Source organism: Schistocerca cancellata, chromosome 2, assembly GCF_023864275.1.
Source record: "Schistocerca cancellata isolate TAMUIC-IGC-003103 chromosome 2, iqSchCanc2.1, whole genome shotgun sequence".
Taxonomy (NCBI): domain Eukaryota; kingdom Metazoa; phylum Arthropoda; class Insecta; order Orthoptera; family Acrididae; genus Schistocerca; species Schistocerca cancellata.
Window position 1 is genome coordinate 23,702,742 of NC_064627.1, and position 24,420 is coordinate 23,727,161.

The 24,420-nt window shown below is 44.8% G+C and overlaps 1 protein-coding gene across 1 annotated transcript in view; it reads right to left on the reverse strand.

The window, feature by feature from the left end:
* The window catches only part of LOC126143618 (uncharacterized), a 154,595-nt gene that overhangs the window by 92,620 nt on the left and 37,555 nt on the right, over nt 1-24,420 (reverse strand). Inside the window, exon 2 of the mRNA XM_049915439.1 lies at nt 23,984-24,145. Coding sequence (XP_049771396.1) covers nt 23,984-24,145 — 162 coding nt within the window. The remainder of the gene's footprint in view (nt 1-23,983; nt 24,146-24,420) is intronic.

The following is a 24,420-nucleotide window of genomic DNA, read 5'->3' on the forward strand; positions in this document are numbered from 1 at the left end:
TGTAACACCGCAAAAAGGAAACCGTGCTATGTGTTGGTCCTCTTCTTGCATATGACTGGCATCGTGTCTTACTTTCTTGAACAATACTGATTTAATTTCACCGGCAGAATAACCATTCCTCTTGAAAACAGTCGTCAAATGGTTAATCTCGGGATCGAGGTGGTCCTTGTTGGAAATAGTCCTGGCTCTGTGTACTAAAGTATTCAGCATAGTTCTCTTCTGAGACGGATGATGGAAGCTATGGCTATGCAGATATAAGTCTGTATGGGTTGGCTTCCTGTACACAGAGGAGGTAGAGAAGGAAGGGAAGCTACCTTTTTTAGATGTGTTGGTGGAGCGAAAGCCGGATGGACGTCTGGGCCACTTCATTAACGGTATCTGTGATATTCTTACATCTTGAACCAGCGTTTCCAGCCATATATTCAGCCTCACATATCCGCAGGAAAAGCAGTGTTTGTTGAAGGAAAGGAACTCGTGAACTGATGCTCAACATACGACGAATAATCGAGAAATCTTGAGAGTTCTATGTTCCTGTTTCCATCTGCTTCCTCGACTATAGGAAAGCCTTTGACTCTATTGTCTGGGACAAGCTGTGGAAGGTGCTTGAATAGTTCAGCGTCCTACCAAACGTGACAGCACTGATCAGAAGTCTATACAACAATCACCTAGCAGCTGTGAAGACAGGACTTGTCAAGTCTTGATTTCTTCTACGTATCAAAAGGTGTCAGACAGGGTAGCATTCTATACCCCCAGCTACACAACAACTACGCAGAACCTGTCATTACGAATGTTCTTGATCAGTGGACTAAAGGCATCTCAGATGGTGTAGAACTATTAACAGCACTCGATTTGCTGATGACACCGTGCTGTCAGCCAGCATCGAAGGTGAATTTGCTGAGATACTAAAAAAAGTAAAGGATATTAGTCTATCATATGGATTGGGCCTCAATCTCGACAAATCTAAACACACGGTAATTGATCGAGGAGCACAGGTTCAACTCATAGGCCGACTACAAGACCTGGAAATCTTGTGTTCTTTCGTGGATCTTTAGTCAGCCATCTGCTGCATGGGAAGCTGTGAAGATAAGGAGACGAATCACACTAGGTTCAGTGGCTATGAAGAGGGTCAACAAGATATGACAAAACAGAGCGAGAACGAACACCGCAAAGATCCACCTTATTGAAACACTCGTGTTTACCGTCTTCTTTTATGGTTGCGAAATTTGGACCCTTAACGCCAGAGACAAGCATTTGAGCTTGGATGTTGGCGCAGGCTGCAGCGCATAAAATGGATCGAATGAAGAAAAAATGTGTCCATTATTGAGCAACTTAGTATTGCTACAGAGAAGAAATGTCCACATAACATCTTTTCTTTACTTGTGTGTGAGGAATGTTTCCTGAAAGTTTGGCCGTACCTTTTTGTAACACCCTGTATAGACGCTGCCGAGCGCACTGCCGTATTCTGCATGTTTACATATCTGTGTATTTGAAGACGCATGCTCTTAACAGTTTTTTTGGCGCTTCAATATATATATATCATAAACCGTTCTTTTAAAATGGTTCATTTACTGACACACTTCAGCGGGAAACGCTCTCAGAGGTTTCGGTGCGGGAACTTTATCCTATGCTACGACGTTCGGCAGCACTGGTGCCCAGCTGAAGCTGCGTTAGTATTACTAGTTACTAGTAGACAATTTTCATAGGTTAAAGTGACAGTTTCAAGCATACTTTATGCTTATGTTCGTTCCTTTTTGTCTCCTACATCTGGGCAAATGAAGATTTAGTGATCTGCGGGTTTGTTTCTAAATTAGCAAGTAAAATCGCATCACGTGTAGTAAACATCGACTAGTATCAAGTAATACTCGTGATAAGTAGAGATTAAAACAGAGTAAAGTAGAGATTAATTGTTGGGCCTATCGCGACTCAGCATCTCCGCTTTATGAGTAACAACTTTCCTTCTCATAAATATTGCTACATTCCAGCCTGGATTTTCCATTATTTGATGAGAAGTTATGTTTTACTATGAGTAAGTTAATTAACAGTTAAGTGAATGTTGGATTTCTCTTTTAAGCGGAAGTGACTAACTGTGTTCGTTATACTGAACAGCTGAAGCGATAACTTGTAGAACTAATTTTTGCGACTCGTAAATTACCAAAATTCGTGTAGCGCAAAGCGTCTTAATTGACTTAATTATATTTTCAAGCTTTTAATCTGTGTTACAATGCGCAGTAAGACTGGATGTTGCCGCAGAGCAGTCCGTCAGGAGTGGCTGGAGTGGTATGCGTAGCCTGTGCGCTGGAACTCAACTTGGCGACTGCAGAGATAATCGAATGGGAAACTCAACAACGCTCTCCCGTAGAACTGTAGGCTCTGAAAATGGAAGGGGAAAATCACTGAAAAGGAGGAAAAAATTTGTGCTCTACAAGCTAAATAGTTTAGGTGAAATTTTAACCCGGTAGAAAGTTTTTTATGATGCTGAGCCATAGTCATACCTGTACAGTATTTCTTCAAAGAACACATCGCCAATTGACTGTCTATTTATGTATATTTCCTGCGTTCAGTCTAGATTTCGGTTTCACCCCATTACTGAGTATAAAGGTAAAATCAAAAATATGCAAATAGTAAGAGATACAGTAAAAAGGTGGTAAAATTAAAATTTAAAAAAATATCAGACGTAAGATGGTATAAAATTGCGAGGTATGCACTTACATCTTAGACCATCAACTAATCTTGCTGTGTACTGTGCAAGATGACATATACACAGTCCAGCACCTTTGCTTAAAATGATATAAATAGTACGAAATTAACATCTTGTAGGAATGCAGCATGTTATCGTACAAGGGCATCATGTGTGGGCAAATCGACACAAAGCAAGTAATCTGTAACTATGATGTCAAAGAAAGTAGATTCTAGAAGACCTTACACTTTAAAACGTAGAGGTATCACAGATATAAATTTATTAGTGTTAGGTGTCATCGGGCCATATGTGATTTGCCTTTGGAGGCGGCATTACCAATCATAGTTTTTGCGTTTACATCTAACCATCAGATCGTTGATAGTATGAAGTGAACATACGTTATGTAGCACTAAGAAACCAAAGTCTGTAAGGAGCAGACGAAACAAAACACAAAAGGCAATGCATCACACATAACAGTATAGCAAACGCCAGTAATAATGTAGAAATAATAAATATAACAATAAGAGTGAAAAAACGGGTGGGTGTGTGGGTGGAAATGAAGCTGGGGGGAAGAGGGCTGGATGTTTTTATTGTCATCAGTTTTTTGACTGACTAGTCTGCCACTAGAACTGAGCCACCTCCGAAAAGTCTTCCGGGAAAACGGGTACAGCGACGGACAGGTGTAACAGGCTGTATCTGGTGTGACACGCAAGAAACACACCAACAGAGAGGAGAACACCACCGAAGAAGAAAGCAAGAAACTTGTGTTTTTGCCTTTCTGTGGTACAATGTCGGGAAAGATTAGCTGGCTCCTGAAGAGATATAACATTTCATTGGTATTCAGGCCCCCAGCAAAAACTCGACAGCTCGTGACACGGTTGTCTACAAGAAAGTAGCAACATCAGAAGACTCGTACGTACTCCAGGAAGACCTGCAGAGGATTAATGCATGGTGCGACAGCTGGCAGCTTTCCCTAAACGTAGATAAATGTAATATAATGCGCATACATAGGGGCAGAAATCCATTCCAGTACGATTATGCCATAGGTGGTAAATCATTGGAAGCGGTAACGACCGTAAAATACTTAGGAGTTACTATCCGGAGCGATCTGAAGTGGAATGATCACATAAAACAAATAGTGGGAAAAGCAGGCGCCAGGTTGAGATTCATAGGAAGAATTCTAAGAAAATGTGACTCATCGACGAAAGAAGTAGCTTACAAAACGCTTGTTCGTCCGATTCTTGAGTATTGCTCATCAGTATGGGACCCTTACCAGGTTGGATTAATAGAAGAGATAGACATGATCCAGCGAAAAGCAGCGCGATTCGTCATGGGGACATTTAGTCAGCGCGAGAGCGTTACGGAGATGCTGAACAAGCTCCAGTGGCGGACACTTCAAGAAAGGCGTTACGCAATACGGAGAGGTTTATTATCGAAATTACGAGAGAGCACATTCCGGGAAGAGATGGGCAACATATTACTACCGCCCACATATATCTCGCGTAATGATCACAACGAAAAGATCCGAGAAATTAGAGCAAATACGGAGACTTACAGTCGTTCTTCCCACGCACAATTCGTGAATGGAACAGGGAAGGGGGGATCAGATAGTGGTACAATAAGTACCCTCCGCCACACACCGTAAGGTGGCTCGCGGAGTATAGTTGTAGATTGTAGATGTAGATGTGAGTCCTGTGAAGGACGAGCTAGGGTCTTAGAACGCCTGGAGTGTACAAGATACCAAGTCAGTGTGGCTGTCACTACGTCGGCCAAACAGTACGCTCTGTGGAGCAACGCCAGACGGAACAGGAGAGGTGCTTACGCCTACGCTATCCAGAAAAATCAGCTGTTGCAGAACACGCATTAGAAAATGGACACCGAATTCTGTTCGACGAAACATCTGTCGTTACGAGGACGAAGGGATTTTTGGATAGCGTCATAAAAGAAGCTATTGAAATAAAAACCTCTGAAAACACCATCAACAATGACGGCGGTTTGCAGCTCACCACAGCCTGGGACCAGCCATCGCGAGGTTAAAGCGGGCGCGACCGACGCGAGATGAAAACATTACCATATATGGCGAGGAAGAGAGCAGTAGTGATGTCACAGCCAGCAGTGCCGCTATATAACGACGCGGCCACAGCGACATAGCAGTGGCTGCTCAAGGTCAATCCCTCCAAAACCCTGGCGATCATTGTAGGCAAAACCACCCCTACCTTCCGCCTCCTTGATTTCTATATCACCATCTATGGAAGTCCTATCACCCTCACTCCCACCCTTAAGTACCTTGGCGTCACCCTCGACCGTCGCCTCTCCTGGACTCCCCACCTCCGGACAATCCAAGCCAAGGCACGCTCCCGACTCAGTCTCCTCAAGCTCCTCTCCGGCCGAACGTGGGGTCTGGACCCCTCCACCATTCTCCACACCTATAAATCCCTCATCCGCCCTGTCCTTTGTTATGCCCATCCGGCTTGGATCTCCGCCCCCCCCCCTACTTTTTACAAATCCCTCCAATCCTTGAACGCCATGCTCTCCGCCTCGCCTCTCGCATCCGTCTCCCCTCCCCTACGCGGCTCCTGTACGATCTCATCCCCTTCCCCCACCTCCTCCTTTTCCTTGAAAGGATACGGATCCTGTACTCCTCCCATAAACTCGATCCTCCTCACCCGCTCGTCTCCCCGATCCTCTCCCACCCCCGCCTGCTGCCGCGCCTGTATTCCCACGTCCCACCCGGTCTCCATCTCTCCACCCACCTTACCCTCTCCCAAGGTGACTTCCGCCAGCTCCCTCTCCCTGATGATGCCCTCCTCCCCTCCATCTACCCCTCCTACCAACTTTGATCCTCCCACCCTCCTCCTGTGATTGCTCCTCTGGGCACCCTCCCTCCCTTCTCTCCCTTTTCCCTCCCTCCTCCATTTCTCCCCGCTCCTCCTCCGGGCTTCCCCTCTCCTGTCCCTCTCCTCCTGCCCCCGTATCCTCAGCCTTTGGCATCCTTGTTCTCCCCTCTCCCCCACCTCACCCCTGTTCCCCTCTTGGCAGGTCCCCGGACTCGCACACGCTACGTGGACATTCGCGCGCCGGAGACCACCGCCATCAGTGTCTCGTGTGTGCCGTCATGCTTAGTGTTCAGTGTTCACCGTCACACTCCATCGTTCACCAGTGCCATCGTCTTCTTCAGTGTTTGTGCGTCGTCTCAACAGTTTGCAGTGTGGATTCCCGTCGAGTGTGAACGGCTCCGTGTTTGTCTTTATGTGCCTCTTGTTTTATTGCCCACCGTTCTATCACTTATGTGTCTTCTCCTTGTTTATCTCTCCTTGTGTTTCCTATGGCTGAAGAGCAGCGTAGAATGCTGCTGACAGCCTGCCTGTTGTGCAGGTTTAAAATAACAATAAAGAAAAAAAAAGCGACACAGCAGTCAGTCTTACCACTTGCAATGACTGAGGAGAGCTCGGTGGAAAGCTCGTGGGATTTAACCACCTGACACGGCTGGAAGCCCGAGAAAAAATTTATTAAGTCTTTTGACTGGTTTGATACGGCTCGCCTGGACTTCCTTTCCTGTCCCTGTGCCACCTTTCCGTGTCAGAGTAGCGTTTGCAACCTACGTCCTGAATTACTCGATATATGTATTCCAATCTTCATCCTGTCCCTTCACCTTCTCGTTGTTTTCTATGTACTGCTTTCCTCGCCGATTCTGTCGAGAACCTCCTCGCTCCTTACTTTATCAGTTCAGCTAATTTTCAACATTCTCCTGTGGCACCACAGCTCAGATGCTTCGATTCTCTTCCGCTCTGGTTTTCCCACAGTTCGTGTCTCACTATCATACAATACTGTGCTCCAAACGTACATTCTCATCAACTTCTTCCTCAATATTAAGACCCATGTTTGACACTAGCAGACTTCTCTTGAGTAGGAATGTCCTTTTTGCCAGTACTAGTCTGCTTTCGATGTCCTCCTTGCTCCTTTCGTCAAGAGTTATTTTACTGCCTAGGTAGCAGAATTCCTTAACTTCATCTACTTCATGATCACAAGCCCTGATGTTTTCTCTCTCTTCTCATTTCTGGTACCTCTCATTACTTTCGTCGTTCTTCGATTTACTCTCGATCTACATCTTGTACTCACTAGACTGTTTATTCCATTCAGCAGATCACGTAATTGCTCTTCACTTTCACTCAGGATAGCAACGTCGTCAGTGAATTTCATGTCCCTTCACCGTGAATTTTAATTCCACTCTTGAACCTTTCTTTTATTTCCGCCATTGCTTGTTCGATGTATAGATTGAACAGGAGGGGCGAAATGCTACATCCCTGCTTTACACAATTTTTAGTTCGAGCACTTTGTTCTTGGTCTTCCATTCTTATCGTTTTCCCTTGGTTCTTTTATATATTGAATATTACTCGTTTTCCTGTAGCTTACGCCAATTTTTCTCGGAATTTCGAACATATTGCATCAATTGACACTGTCGAACGCTTTTTCCAGCTCGACAAATCTATGAACGTGTCTTGATTTTACTTTAGTCTTGCTTCCATTATCCACAACGTCAGAATTGCCTCTCTGGTGGCTTTACCTTTCCTAAAGCCAAACTAATCGTAATCTAACACATTCTCAATTTCTTTCATTCTTTTGTATATTATCCTTATAAGCAACTTGGATGTGAGCTGTTACGCTGATTGCGCGATGATTCTCGCAATTGTCAGATCTTACAGTCTTCGGAACTGTGTGGATGATGTTTTCTCGGAAGTCAGATGGTATATCACCATTACTCATTCATTTTAGACACCAACGTGAATAATCGTTTTGTTGCCACTTCTACCAACAATTTTAAAAATTCTGATGTAATGTTATCCATCCTTTCTGTCTTATTCGATCTTAAGTCTCCAAAAGCTCTTTTAAAATCTTATTCTAGTACTGGATCTCCTCTCACTTCTATATCGATTCCTGTTCCTTCTTCTATTACGTCATCGGACAACTCTTCCCGCTCATAGAGGCCTTCGTACTCTTTCCAGCTTTCCGCTCTCTCCTCTGAATTTAACAGATGAATTCCCATTGCACACTTAATGTTATCACCCTAGCATTTAATTTCACTGAAGGTTCCTCTGACTTTTCTAAATGCTGAGTCAGTTCTTCTGACAATAATTTCTTTTTCGTTTTTTTCACATTTTTCATAGAGCCATTTCGCATTAGCTTGTCTGCGCTTCCTATTTTTTCTTCACTAAATGACTTGTATTTCTGTATTCTTGAATTTCCCTGAACATTTTTGGACTTCCTTCTCTCATCGGTCAACTGAAGTATTTCTTCTGTTACCCGTGCTTTCTTTGCAGTTAGCTCCTCTGTGCCTATGACTTTCTTTACAACTTCTGTGATTAACCTTTTTTAGAGGCGTCCATTCCTTTTCATCTGAACTGCCTACTGAACTATTCCTTATCGTAGTATCCTTAGCCTCAGAGAACTCAAGGGTATCTCTACATTCCTTAGTACTTCCACGTCTTATCTTTACACAGTCATTCTTCCTGACTAGTCTCTTAAACTTCAGCCTACTCTGCATCACAATTCAATTGTGATCTGAGCCCACATCTGCTCCTGGGTATGCCTTACAATTGAATATTTGACATTGGAATCTCTGTCTGACCAGGATGTAATCCAACTGAAATCTTGCGGTATCTCCCATCCTTTTCCAACTTTACCTCCTCCTCTGGTGATTCTTATTGCATAACTCAATTAGTCTCTCATTCCTACTACCAAGCCCATATTCTCCAACATCCCTTTCTTCTACTGCTTCCCCTACAACCCCATTCCAATGCCCCATGACTGTTAGATTTTCATCTCCCTTTATGTACAGAATTACCAGTTCAGTATCCTCATACAATTTCTCTATCTCTTCACCTTCGGCTTGCGACTTTGGCATGCATGCCTCATCTATCGTTGTCAGTGTTGGTTTGCTGTTTATTCTGATGAGAACAACCCTATCACTGAACTGTTCACGGTTATTCATTCTTTGGCCTACCTTTCGATTCATAATAAATTCTACTCCGCTACACCATTATCTGCTGCTGTTGATATTATTCTAAACTTATCTGACCAAAAATCCTTATATTCTTTCCGTTTCACTTCACTGACCCTCCACTGTACCTAGAATGAGCCTTAGCATTGCCTCTTTCCAGATTTTTAAGCTTCCCCACCACTTTCAAGTTTCTAACACTCCATGCCCTGACTCGTAGAACGTTATCATTTCGTTGGTTATCCAATCTTTTTCTCATGGTTACCCGTCCATTTTCAGTCCTCTCCCGGAGATCCCCAATGTGGGACTATCCCGGAATCTTTTGCGATGGAGAGAGCGTCATGACACTTTTTCAATTACAGGCCATGTGTCCCGTGGATACAAATTATGTGTCTTTAATGAAATGGTTTCCACTGCCTTCTTCATCCTCATGCCATTGATCACTGCTTATTCTTCCATCTTTAGGGTTAGTTTCCCACCCTTGGGGCAAGAGAGTGTTCTGAAACTCCGTCCACTCCTCCACTCACTTTGACAATTCTGTTGGCAGAATGAAGGTGATTTCTTATTCTGAAGGTCTTTGGCTGCCATTGCTTGATGATTTTTATTCAGAATTTAAACGGTGGTGGGGTTCGAAAGTGGAACCAAGACCGCTTTGATTACTAATCAAAGACCCTATCCATAGACCATGGGCCTCTAGCCAGTAGAAGATACTGTTATGCAAATGTCGTATAAGACTGATAAACAGAGGAAGGTGAAGAGCATGACTGGAAAGGTTAGAGAGTGGGGAGGGCCTTGGAAAGGAGGGAGGGGCCCTACTGTAGAGGACAGTTAGTGAGATGGGTACATAGGAAATGTAACGTTAGAAGTATGTGTATGTGCACAGAAGATAGAGAGTGGGGGTGGGAGAGGGGGTTTGGAGGAGGGGAAGGAGCAAAAGAAACTTGGGTGGATATTTAATTGAGTGTTGAAATTGGCAGTCCCATATTTCCTCATCCCCTTTGTTTTCATCTCCCCCACCCAACCCACACTGCTGCCTCCTCCTCTTTTGCTTCACCTACCCCTTCCCCTTTCTCTATTTTCTTTATTCCTCTCCTTACACTTCATTATAATAGTCTTCCATGCCTCCTTACACTTCACTGTATATGTTTACCATATCTCCTTACACTCCTTGTACATGTCTACCAGTTATTCTTCTGTCCCTCTCCCCCATTTCTCTCATTTGCCTCTCCCCTGCCATCATTGATATACTAATTCAGTCCAATGGACCACTTTCCTTGCCCCCCCCTTTTCTTCAGCTGCTTGTTTATCGTTGTGTCAGTCGTAGTTTTTTGTCCCATCCCTTCCACCTGCCCTAAACTTCTCCCAGTCCTCACCACCATTCTGATCTACCTAATTTAAACACAATCAAATATTCATCCATGTTTGTTTTGCTGCTTCCCATCCTCCAACACCTCCCCCCCCCCTACTATCACCCCCTAACATACATGTCTCCCGCCCTCCCAGCATATACTTAATTCTAACACTACAATTGCTACATATCCATGTCAATAACTGTAATATGCAGTTGGGCTCGCCTCCCCTTTCCAATCCTTTCTCGCCTTCTCCTTCCTCTTTCCTCACTCTTCACTTTCTTCTTTTTCTTTATCTTATACTACTTTTGCATAACAATATATTCTCCTGTTCTTCTACATCCCCCCCCTCGTTCCCTTGTCCCTTTGTCCCTTGCCCTGCACCCCCGGTTTTACATTCTTACTGTTCTATTTAGTACTTTTATATTATTACTGGTGCTTACAGTATCGTTAAATGTGATTCTTTGGCTTTTTTATTTTGTTTCATCTATTCCTTACAAGCATTGGTTTCTTAATTCTACACAGTGTATGTGACTTCATATTATTAATGATTTGATATTTACATTTAAGTGCAAAGGTGATGATTCACAATGCCACCTCAAAAGGTAATCTCATATGGTCCAATGATGCCTAACAATAATAAGCTTATATTTCTGATATTTCCATATTTTAATGTTTAATGTCTTCCAGAATCTACACTTTTTGACATCACTTTTATAATTACGTCTTAGAGGTATGTGCTAGTCTTGTATTAACCTGTTTTGGGCTGATTTTCGCAAAGATTATGCATTGTACAATATTGCGCTGTATTCCTCCAACAGGTTAAATTTGTACCATTTTTATCATGTTAAACAAATGAGGCTGAACTATTTACATGTCATCCTGCACAGTGGACAGCAAAATGATGTTAATGGCCTAAGAAATAAGTGCATCTATTGAGTATTGGGGCAACCTATGTTCTGCACCACTCTCCATTGTTGCCAGATGTATCCAAGATGTCGGCGATGATGTCATCCACGATGGCGGCATGTAGACTTGGCAACAGTGCATGACGCCATCCAAGATGGCGGCGATGACGTCATCAAGATGACAGATTTTTCGCAGCAAGTTTGAATTTTGGCTGGGAGACGGGGCAATTGGGCTACCTAATCTAACCTAACCCACTCCCCTCCCCTCCCCCAGAAAAATGGCGGGAAGTTTTAATTAGAACAAGATAATGCATCACATCACGGTTACCTCTACTAACCTAAGAAAATCGCGGGAAGATAGGTCAGTTGGGCTACCTCCACTAACCTGAGTTGTCCGACCACCACCTCTTCCTAAGAACTGGCGCCAAGTTTGAGTTTTGGCGGTAAAGAAAGGCCACTTGGTGTTTCTCTACCTACCTAAGAAAACTGTGGGAAACAAAGCTCACCTCCACTAACCTGAGTCACCCAACCACCACCTTATCATAGGGATTGTTGGGAAAAAGACTCAGTCTGCACTGGGCTGCTGGAGAAAGGAAGGAGTGTACTTTACTTAATTTGGCACAATTTATTTAGGGATGGAGTGTATTTATCACAGTGATACAGAACACACGCTCTGACATGCCACACAGTGTACAGACCTGCAAAATACTCCTAAATAACTAATTATATTGCTCTGCACATGTGCTTGCTAATTATAAACTGTCAAAAAAAAAAACGCATTGCACAGCCTACAGACCTGCAAACCACTCGTAAATAATGCAATACATTTATGTTCAGAGAGCCAAACAACCTGTAAATTGTCAAAATAATAATCCATCTAAAAGACTCTGCAAACATGCTTGCTAATCTTCAACTGTCGAAATCATGCACCAGGGTCCATTTAAACAATTAGAGGCAGCACCACCATCCAGTGTGTTCACCATGAGGTCTGCACTCCAACTGACCTAGTACACAGTACCACCACTAGAGAGCGCTGTTGTCCATTGCATGACGTAAGCCAAGATGGCAGCCATGACATCAGCTGATGACACAAGCACCGTTATCCAACATGGTGGCAATAGTGTGTTCACGACAAGGTCTGGACCTAGTACACAGTACCACCACCAGAGAGTGCTGTCGCTCATTTCATGATGTAATCCAAGATGGTGGGGGGAAATGGCAGGAAAACGACTCTGTCTGTACTGGACATAAGTTTTTATTTTGCATGTAGTGTCTCCACCACAGAGATTTAGACTCCAACTGTCCTAGTACACAATACTGCTACCAGAGGGTGCTGTCATCCTTCCTGTGACATAATCCAAGATGGTGGTCTGGAGGGGGAAAATGGAGCGAAAATGACTCAGCCTGCACTGTGCTGCTGCAGAGAGTAAGAAAGGAGTGTACTTTATTTGTTTTGGAACAATTTATTTAGGGATGGAGTATATTTATCACACTGATACAAAACACATGCTTGGGGTCACGCCACAAAGCCTACAGACCTGTAAGCTACTCCTAAATAATGCTCTGCAGACACGTGACCACTTCCTAATTTACCGAATTAATTTCAGTACAGACATACAGACTCCTCCTAAATAATGTAGTACACTGATGTGTAGACACACTCAGTACTCATAAAATGTCCAAATAACACATAGCGCAGCCTAAAGACCTACTCACAAAATAGTGCAACAGACACTCAATAGATTTAAATAGTTCTAAGTTTGCCTCGTGATGACTGGGTGTTGTGTGATGTCCTTAGGTTAGTTAGGTTTAAGTAGTTCTAAGTTCTAGGGGACTGATGACCATAGATGTTAAGCCCCATAGTGCTGAGAGCCAACACTCAAGCAACATATGCAGGCGCTGTCCATCACCCCCTATCCAGTAGACCGCACAGGAGGCTACCTGCAGCCCTGCGAAGTGACTTGACCATCAGCTGTAAAACCACACATAGATGCCCCCAAGAATGAGGTGGTGACACCCCTTTCATACATGGTACCTGAGAAATTCCTCTCGAAATACGTGTTCATCTAGGCGCTGTTGCGACTGGGTGGGAGCACAGACGCCCCAGGGGCTCACGCACCGACACCACCGCGAGCCACTGCTGGATGCAAGTCAGCACAGCCCATCACTATCATGTCACTGTAGGTCAAAGTTGTTCTTCCCGCGACTTTCTTAGGTTAGTAGAGATAACCATGGTGTGATGCATTATCGTGTTGGAATGTGAACTTCCCACCATTTTTCTGGGTGAGGGGAGGAGGGTTTTGATAGTGGAGGTAGCCAAATTGCCCCATCTTCCAGCCAAAATCCGCCATCTTGAATGACATCATTGGCGCCATGATGTCATGTGCTGTTGGCAAGTCTACACGCCGCCATCTTGGATGACATCGTCGCCGCTATCTTGGATACATCTGGCAACAATAGAGAGTGCTGCAGAATATAGATTGCCCCAATACTCTCTTGTAACTGTATGTCGGAGTACATCTAATGTGGCCTATTATTTGCATGTTTTGCTTTTAGTATGATCTTAGGAGTCCCTGGTTTATCAATTAGAGGTGAGACTCCGTCACCTCCAAAGGCCCGAGGCATTTTACTCCGATTGTTGCCAGCATCATACCAGGGAAGCAGGTTGCTAGCCTTACTTGCCCTGGGCCCCACTGAGTTTTACCTCTAACGGTTGAGGGGCTACCTGGTGGATTTGGTAGTCTTTGCCGTCTGAGCACAAACGTGACCACGACTCAGGATATGTCCGAGATGCCCAGCCTTATTCCAAAGTAACTGGTATCCCGACTGTTAGGACCATTTACTTGGCCACTCATACGTTGCCCGTGGTTCATGAACTAGGACATGACAACAGGAACCCACATCATGAACCAAGGCGAACAGGCTTAGATGGTGGGGTCATGTTACCCACATGGGAGAAGCAAGGTTACCGAAGAGACTCATTGCTTCAGCAGTAGAGGGTAGGAGGAGTCAGGGTAGACCAAGGAGAAGGTACCTGGATTCGGTTAAGAATGATTTTGAAGTAATAGGCTTAACTTCAGAAGAGGCATCAATGTTAACACTGAATAGGGGATCATGGAGGAATTTTATAAGGGGGACTATGCTCCAGACTGAACGCTGAAAGGTCTAATCAGTCTTAAATGATGATGATGATGATGATTGTACTACGTATGTGCGTAGCTCATAATGTTACGCCAGCCTGTAACTAATATATTTTTTTAAATTTTACAGGTTTTTTAAGTTTTCGGATATTTACTGTATGTCTTACTTTTTGGGTATTCTTGCTTTTAGAATTGTACTCAATAATGGTGTGGAAATCTGAAATCTAGATTTTACACAGGAAATATACCTTTTAATGGTGGTTATTACATAAAATAGTTGAAGGATTAGATGATCGTGGGGGCTGAATAAAGGCAGCAAGTTACCAGCGAACTGGGAGCAGCTCTGCCACGAGCTTACGTTACCTAATAAGTCTGACTTATCTGAAGTAGAAGCGGTAACAGGCTTCAAACAAAGAAACTGAATGTAGGTCGGTACCAAAGGAGAGAAGGAAGAAAAGAGTCTTGTTGCTAGATAGTAGCCATGGGAGGGATGTAGGCCAGATGGTAGAGGACAAATTGGTAACAGGGTACCAAGTAACAAGTATTGCGAAGCACCCTGGTCCTGATGACACAGGTAGTACGGCTTCTCTTTGACAAGGAGTTGGAGCAGGGAACAGCCAGCATAAAAACAGAAATTACAGCATTAGGGGATGACCTGGGTGAAACAGGAGTAGCAACTATCCACACAAGAGTGAGTTTTTTGGAGGTCCTGTGGTGCCATGACTAGCCAAGGATTAATACCGCTGTGAGCCAATGAACGCAGGATTGAGCAGGCTGCTCAGGCTGAAATGAAGCCGCACATGTGTGCAGTTTCTCTTGCTACAATTCGTAGAAGAGGGTATACCAGGCACGTCCTTCACCTGAATAGGAGAGCGAAAGATAGGTTGGATGAGATTCTTGCAGACAATGATCAGGAGGACTCTGCTGTGACTGGTGTCAGAGGCGCACCTTTTTAAGGTTAGAATCAGGATTCAGGCACCTTGTTAGGAAAGAAGATGAAGTGCCATTTAGTTCAAACTACCTTGACGATATTGTCATCTCAGGTCGTACACCAGAGGAACACATTACCAAGAGCCCCATAAAATGATTAAGAACGCACAGAAAAGTAAGGTTAACTTATTTCAACATAGTATCAGAGGATTGAGTAATAAGGCAGAAGAGATTATTATTTGTTTGGAAAATTTAGAGAGCTCTGAAAACATGAACATCCTGGGCCCATCTCAGCCCCACATAACCAGAAGGTTAGAAAAGTTAAGATATAAAAATTACACTCGCACCACCGCACTGATATAGGAGCTTTTACGTATGTTGAGGCACAACACAAACTAAAAAATATTGTGGCTATTGGATTTGCGGTGAACAGCACATGAAAGCCTGTGGTTGCGAATTAATACTGAAAAATAGTTCACTTTTCATTGTAATTGTATACAGATTTTGAACTATGAGTGAGAAATTTGGATTCCTTACTATGGTGTATTCAGTGTAGGTTTTCTAAAGGACTCTCATAGGAAATATGATCTGTTAACCTTTTTTGAATCCTACAATTTCATCTCAGTAATTAACTTTCCAACACGGTTGAACAAAAACATTAAGACCATAATTGATAACGTTTTCATTGGTGAAGGTCAAGGGAAGAAAAAACTTTACAGCCAGTAACAAATGCTATCTCTCATCATAATGCACAGTTAGTTTGGCTAAATAACGCAGTGCCTTGAATTACTGATATTCCCCAGTGGAAATAAGAATAACTTATGATTTCAGAAAAAACGTGTTCAAGAAAAGTTTACAACAAAATCCCTGGGATGCAATTTATTATGAACAAAAATTCTGACACAAAAGTTAATGTATTCCATGACGAATTCATATCATTATTTGAAAAACGCTTCCCATATATGCTAATGAGGAAGGATACTAAAGAGCTGTGTAAAGACCACAAATCATTAGAGGAACTGAACTATGTTCTGAAAGGAAAAGGGAAATGTATCTGTTGGTAAATGCAAATAGAGATCCCGCTGTAGTTAGCCACTACCAAAAATACTCAAAAGCTCTAAAAAAGCTTATTAAAAAACAAGGAACATGCGCTTTATGTCAGAAGTGAGTAACTCTAACAACGGACTTAAGGCATATAGAATACAATCATACGAGAATAACTGGCCAAACAGCAGAACAATATCACTATTGAATTCAACGGAAGAAATGTATTTAATAAGCATTTCTTAAACAAAGTAGAAATACAGGGACAATACGAGGACAAACAGTTTAAGAAAAAAATCACTGCAGTATATTAAAAGATCAACTCTCATAAAATTAAATCATATTAATAAATCACCAACCACCTTAGGACATAAAGTCAGATCCATCTGCAACGGGAAAACCTTGCCGAAAGAGTTACTGCGTCTGCGGGAAACTTCCTGCAAAAAGGGTTACAACGAGACACAAATAAAGACAGACTGAAAAGAGGAGGGAGGGAAAATCAGAAAAACAAGAAGAGAAACGTGTGGCGTTCCTGTCATATGCAGGGCCTTAGATGGCCAAGATCGCGAGAAAAGTGGAGAAACACCAGATGGAGACCGTTTTCCACGCAATACGAAAAATTAAAGCCGTGCTTGGCTCTTCCAAACATCAGCTAGGACTGCTGACGATGGGTGCTTAGTGTGCTGAGTGCGAATGTGGGGTGAAGCATATCAGACAGGTTCTGAGACTTGGTTGACAAAGAGGCGGTACAGATAAGTTTGCACAACGATCTGTTGGATTGGTGCATAAGCCCGTAGCGTTTTTCTATAAGTTTAATAAACACACCAGTCCATATAACAGGGACTTCAGTCATCAATAATACATCCTTCTTCACTGTAACTTAGGTAACTTTTCGATTCCGCGACTGCAGAAATCCTTGGTTTTTAGGTGAAGAATTTTCCGAGCCATATTCGGAGCGCATTTTCACCCTGGAAGGAAGTTACTTAAAGATTGTTCGATAGACACCGTGAAACGTCCCCTTAGAACAAATTATACATGACTGTGCTTAAACTGACACACAATATTTTTTTTTTAGCGCAACGCAATCTGACTTTCAAAAATCCCTACAAAAGAATGGCCCTGACTAACATTAACCTATACCTTTCACAAATCACTTACCTCACAAAAATCTTCATTACTCGAACTACAGCAATACAGCGAGCGCCACTACTGCCAGCTAAATAAAAGATTCAAACTACAGAAGGCACTAACTACTGATAGGCATAGTTAGCAATTGAAATATGTTAATAGAGAACAAACAATGTATTTACCTTAACAGTCATAATACATATAGCAGTTCATGCCAACCATTTTTACAAACTTTCAAAACTCCGCCATCTCTCTCCCCACATCCACCACTGCTGGCGGCTCACCTCCAACTGCGCAACGCTATGTGCTGTTAACATCCAGCTGCCCAACACTACAATGGCTGACAACAATGCAAACTGGCCACAGACTGCACACAGCACAGCCAGCGATTTTCATACAGAGAGCGCTACGTGGTGGCGGCGTTACCAATATAAGAACCTAAACAGCCTACTTAACAACCGGAAAAGGCGAAAATCAGGGGGCGCAAGATCACGTGAATAAGATGGGAGCGGAATGACTCTCCAGCACGACTCCTGTACAACGTTTTGTGTCAGTCCAGCAGGATGCAGGCGGACGTTACCGTGGAGTGGTGTCACTCGGCGCAGTCGTCCTGGTCGCTGTTCTTGACAATAAAAGTCAGCAGTGATGGTTACGCGTCGGGGAACCATCACACCGTCACTGTTTCACCATATGCGTAACATTACCTTTTATGGAAGCGCATAGGCCTTTTCGAAGACTTGCTGCTCTATTAATAACAATAACAACACTCAACAATCAATAACCGTTCAAATTACCGTAAAAATTACAACAATTAAACAGTCAAGAATGATGAGGTTACCAAAAGGCACATAGCTGTATGAAGGTCCTTTGCTCGCACAACTACCGGTTTCACGTCAGGATAGACACATCTTCAGATTTGTAATGGTTATATTTCCATAACGTAGATGCACAATTACGGACTCCCTGCTTTCGGGGAGTTATTCACGTTAAAAGTCAAACCATTTTCTTGCTGTGCTCTGTATAGTGGAATTATCCCCATCAACGGCACGAATGTTTTTGGATACCTCTGTTGCTGTCACCTCTCTATTGAACTCTAGAAGATGAATATGCGGCCTCTTCAAAAATTCCAGAACATTCGTAATTTCACGCAAATGGTGTGTTGGAGCGCAATGCGGTTAGCATCCTCGCACAAGCCTGTGTCTGATATGTAACTGCCCGAAATTTCCATGTTGTATGCCTTTTAGTTGTTATTCAGTGCTGTATTGAGTAGAACGCCGTGTCACACCGTTAGCGAACTTCGAAATGGGAGGACTAGAGGAGCAACGCGTCTGCATTAAATTTTGCCTGAACAGCAAGCAAATCTTTACAGTGACACACCAAATGTTGCAGGAAGCCTGTGACGATGGCTGCTTAAGCCGTACACGGTGTTACGAATGATTCACGCGGTTTAAAAATGACCCGTCGGAAGTTAAAGATGACACTCTTTCAGGACGCCCTTTGACGTCTACCGACAACGTCCACGTCAGGAACATCAACAAAATTGAGCGTGCGTCGAGAGATTGAAGAAGAAGGTAAACATTTCAGCTGTATCATGTCATTAAGTCCTGACGCAGCATCTTGGAAGGCATTGTGTTGTCACCGAGTTTACCCCTTGCCTCATGAGTTAAGACCAGAAAGACCTTCACCTCGCAATCTGTGAAGAGCTTTTGAGGACGAGATGTTCCTTAAGAGAATCATAACTATTGATAAGAAGTGGATCTACGGTTATGATGTTGAGACCAAGGTTACCATCGGGACGTGTTGCGACGCCTGAGAGAAAATGTGAGAAGGAAACGGCATAAAATGTGACGAGGCAATTCAAGGCTCTTGCATCACCATAACGCACTCGCACATTCATCCCAGTTGGTGCGTGACTGTTGCACAAAAAACTAAACCACTGTGCTGCCTCATCCTCCGTACTCTTCAGACCTGGCCCCTACGCACTTACCATTACTTTTAAAGCTGAAAACCTCACTGAAAGGACGACGATTTGCAACGATAGACTATAGACGAGATAACACAAAATTTGCAGACAGTGCTTCGCACGATTCAGCAAGTGGTGTCCGAAGATTGCTTCTGGAAGTGGATGGTTCAGATGGTTCAAATGGCTCTGAGCACTATGGGACTTAACTTCTGAGGTCATCAGTCCCCTAGAACTTAGAACTACTTAAACCTAACTAACCTAAGGACATCACACACACCCATGCCCGAGGCAGGATTCGAACTTGCGACCGTAGCGGGCGCGCGGTTCCAGAGTGAAACGCCTAGAACCGCTCGGCGACACCGGCCGGCCGCCGGAAGTAGAAACCGCGTTCGGAGGAGCGATTTACGAATTGTGGAGGAGTGTATTTCGAAGGGGACCATGCACAATAAATAAAAGGTAAGCGTAGTGAAATTTTGTGGACAAAGCTCCGGAAACTTTTCAACAGACCTCGTATCTCGGAAATGTTCCGATTTCTCCACTTGGTAGTCCATACTTTGGCGTCTGCAGCTCTACTCGCTGCCCCCAGTTCACAAAATAACGTGTCAGCTCAGACAGCAACAATGAACTACAAATAAAAAAATTACAATCGATAAATAAACCCATCGGAACCGGAATATCAACACGCAAAACATAAACCCTACGAACTTATTCACCAACCTAACAATAAACCGAAACAACGGATTTCATTTCAGCACAACTGCGTAACACGGCAGGAATGCCCCGCTGTGATGGCCGCGGGGTCCGCGGAGAGGGCGGACAGCCACCGCTACTCGACGCCCGCACCAGCGCCGCTTTCCCCCTCCACCGACCCCGTCGCGTTCCCCCACCGCCGGGACGACACGTTCTTCCGGAGCCGCGTGATTGACGCACATACGTAAGTAGTCAGCGGGCCAGCGGCTACATAGATACGACGAACACAGCATCCCGAAACTTCGCCTGAAGATGATAGGTGCATAACGCATTGAAACATTGCGACAAGATGACGCCACCGCTCGGCTGGTAGTATATCTTGTTTCTCTCGGCTTGTGAAAGACGACTATTTTTTTGAACTAACCAGCACACGACACACATGTATCGTATAGACAGCATTAAAGCTATTTATCACGTTTACATATATACCTGTATCGTGGTGGCACACCCCAGTGTTTCCTCTTTATACACTCCTGGAAATTGAAATAAGAACACCGTGAATTCATTGTCCCAGGAAGGGGAAACTTTATTGACACATTCCTGGGGTCAGATACATCACATGATCACACTGACAGAACTACAGGCACATAGACACAGGCAACAGAGCATGCACAATGTCGGCACTAGTACAGTGTATATCCACCTTTCGCAGCAATGCAGGCTGCTATTCTGCCATGGAGACGATCGTAGAGATGCTGGATGTAGTCCTGTGGAACGGCTTGCCATGCCATTTCCACCTGGCGCCTCAGTTGGACCAGCGATCGTGCTGGACGTGCAGACCGCGTGAGACGACGCTTCATCCAGTCCCAAACATGCTCAATGGGGGACAGATCCGGAGATCTTGCTGGCCAGGGTAGTTGACTTACACCTTCTAGAGCACGTTGGGTGGTACGGGATACATGCGGACGTGCATTGTCCTGTTGGAACAGCAAGTTCCCTTGCCGGTCTAGGAATGGTAGAACGATGGGTTCGATGACGGTTTGGATGTACCGTGCACTATTCAGTGTCCCCTCGACGATGACCAGTGGTGTACGGCCAGTGTAGGAGATCGCTCCCCACACCATGATGCCGGGTGTTGGCCCTGTGTGCCTCGGTCGTATGCAGTCCTGATTGTGGCGCTCACCTGCACGGCGCCAAACACGCATACGACCATCATTGGCACCAAGGCAGAAGCGACTCTCATCGCTGAAGACGACACGTCTCCATTCTTCCCTCCATTCACGCCTGTCGCGACACCACTCGAGGCGGGCTGCACGATGTTGTGGCGTGAGCGGAAGACGGCCTAACGGTGTGCGGGACCGTAGCCCAGCTTCATGGAGACGGTTGCGAATGGTCCTCGCCGATACCCCAGGAGCAACAGTGTCCCTAATTTGCTGGGAAGTGGCGGTGCGGTCCCCTACGGCACTGCGTAGGATCCTACGGTCTTGGCGTGCATCCGTGCGTCGCTGCGGTCCGGTCCCAGGTCGACGGGCACGTGCACCTTCCGCCGACCACTGGCGACAACATCGATGTACTGTGGAGACCTCACGCCCCACGTGTTGAGCAATTCGGCGGTACGTCCACCCGGCCTCCCGCATGCCCACTATACGCCCTCGCTCAAAGTCCGTCAACTGCACATACGGTTCACGTCCACGCTGTCGCGGCATGCTACCAGTGTTAAAGACTGCGATGGAGCTCCGTATGCCACGGCAAACTGGCTGACACTGACGGCGGCGGTGCACAAATGCTGCGCAGCTAGCGCCATTCGACGGCCAACACCGCGGTTCCTGGTGTGTCCGCTGTGCCGTGCGTGTGATCATTGCTTGTACAGCCCTCTCGCAGTGTCCGGAGCAAGTATGGTGGGTCTGACACACCGGTGTCAATGTGTTCTTTTTTCCATTTCCAGGAGTGTATTTCTCACGTTTACATATATACCTGTATCGTGGTGGCACACCCCAGTGTTTCCTCTTTATATATTCGCTTATTTGGGTATGAAATCACGAATTCCGCATAGAACAGGAATCAGTTTCTCGATTAAAACAGATCAATTCTATGTTCCTGAGCCGTGGTAAAATTTGCTGGTTTGAAGAGCGCGCCGCAGCGCGTCCTCTGAAGCAGTCGCCCTCCGTTTCTGGCTTTGGCGCCGCTGTGGCAGTCGCAGCTTTGGTGTCTCCCTCTGGTGGGGAAGGGGTGAGTCTGAGTGAGGCTGGGTCAGTCTCGCGTCACCAGTTGCTGGTCTGTCTCTCGTTCGCTTTCTTGCGGCAGTGGGTGTCTGTCTGTCGTCGGAGTGCTAGTATGGCTGACGTTGGGATCAAACTTTAAAGCCAGAAAATGAGAGTCTTGCCACTCCGCCAGTAACAGAATTCAGCTAGTGGCCGCCCAGTCGGGGCTGTGTTCCTGCATCTGAGTCTGCGCGTTAGGCCGCCAGTCTGCTCGAGTTGCCTGGGCAACGGTTATTGGATCGGTTGGATCGGTCAGTTGGTCGGTCGCACACTGAAACACGAGATGACTGGTCCACCTTGAGTGTCGGCGCATGTGAGGTCCCCACGTGAGGCCAGTGGGCCGTGCCGTATAGAAAGCGGTAGGGGCTTCGCGGTCGACACGAGAGCAACAGGAGTCAAACCACGACATCGGGCTGGCCGGGGCGAGCTGCGACGCCGTGAGACGAGAGATGGGCGCGCCTTCCTGCGTCCGTTGAAGCGGCTGGCAGCGGACGGTTCGGGAGAGCGTTGGGGGTGCTGCGCTAGGTCTTCTCCAGAAATCGCAGAAGTTAAGTTGTTTCATTTACTTGTTAAATTCTACTTGTTTTCTTGGTGAGGTCACCAGCCGCTTTGTTTTGGGGTCATCCCACCATTCTTCTCCGTTTGCCCACCCGCGGGAAGGTGGTGATTTATGAATTGGGTGGTCCGTTTGCCCTTGTGGAGTTGGGGCGGGCTAGAGCAATCTGCGGTTCGGGTTGTTCAGTAATCCCCCTGTCAATCTGCTATACGTTAATAGTTGCCTCTGTCATGTTTCTCGGATTCGGTGTTAACGAATATATTGCTTAAGGTGTAAAGGCTGAATTCCTGAAGTATGTTTTTATCTTCCCTTTCATCTTACGAGGTGGTATACGTGTAATGTAGAGCATGTTGGCACATTTTATGTAAAACTGCATTTCATGGATTTTATTTAAATGGTCATTTTAGTATATAAAGTTGCCACCCTTCCACCGCAAGAGTTCTTTCAAGAACAAGTTGGACTTTCGGTGGCAAATAATTTTTAATGTGAGTGTGTTGTACCATTTCCATCCCGCTTACGGGGTGCATAGTTTATGTGTTTGTGTGATTTGTTAAAATTTTTAGTTTAATCTGGTGTGTTGCAGATTTGCACCAGTGTAGTCTTTCAGAGCTTGTTGTGAGCGGTCGTGACTACGGGCGTGTTAAAAGGGAGCAGCAAGGTTCTCGGCCCGAAAGCTCCTACTATTTTAAATCTGTTAAAAAAAACACTTTTAGGAATAAAATTTCCATTTATTAAAAAAAATTAATTTGTTTCTTCAGTTACCATTGATAACTACTTCCACGCTCACATAGTGTGATTAAATGTGTTAATGTTCTTGATGAATCGCTAGTCAATAAAAGTAAATTCTTAAGAAAAGGTTTTGAAAGTAAATTCACGGTTCAGTCCCAAACGTTGAAATTATTCCGAAACTAATAATCCGATTTTGAAGAGTGTACCGCTTTCGAAGCTGTCCCCAGAACAACTGCGATACTAGTAGCACAAAATACTACAGCTGGATTTTGAAATGCGGAAGTAATAGCGATATCCCTGGAATTAATGAAAAGAAACTATACGACGTTTAGTGAGTACTTTCTCACAATCCATTTGAAAGAAAACAGATTTACGACTCCTTAGACGGTTCTGCAAGTAACTGAAGTGAATAGCTTAGTTGAGTCGCCCTGTAGGTCCGGAAAGGTGTGTTCTCCTCAGCTCCAGTCCGCACTTAAGTTATGGCGCAGAGCGTCAAAAGCCAGGTATCGTTGGCGGGTAGGGCAGCCAGAGCCTTCCGCCCTTGTAAGGCGCTGCTCTGCTCCAGACTTTACGAATACAGCGCAGGGAGCGGCTGAACAAGCTCAAGTCTCACCTCGGAGTCGTCCGCAAAAACGTCGTAGTTGACTGTGACCTCTCCTCTGTACGCAGTTTCTTTAGTTTCCTCATCCACGACCTGCGAGAAGTTGGCTGAAACCCCAGAATATTCTCCATCGTCGCAGACCGCATACTCCAAGACGTCCACAGCGTACGGACCCTGCCAAGCAGAAACAACACGTGTGTTACAGCAGAAAGAACTAGGTAATCAAGTAAACACAACAAAATTGGTCCTGATGCTGAATCGGGGCTAAGGAAAATCTTGATGATGCCGTATTGCTAAGTTAGTCGTCTTTCATCAGAACGTTTTGCTACTACAGGCACTACCATAATTCAACGAAAAGAGTTCAGGATACATGTTTTACATACAGCATACACGCAACATGAGTAATCACAGAGTTATTTGTGAGTTTATATCAATGCTTGCTTACATTT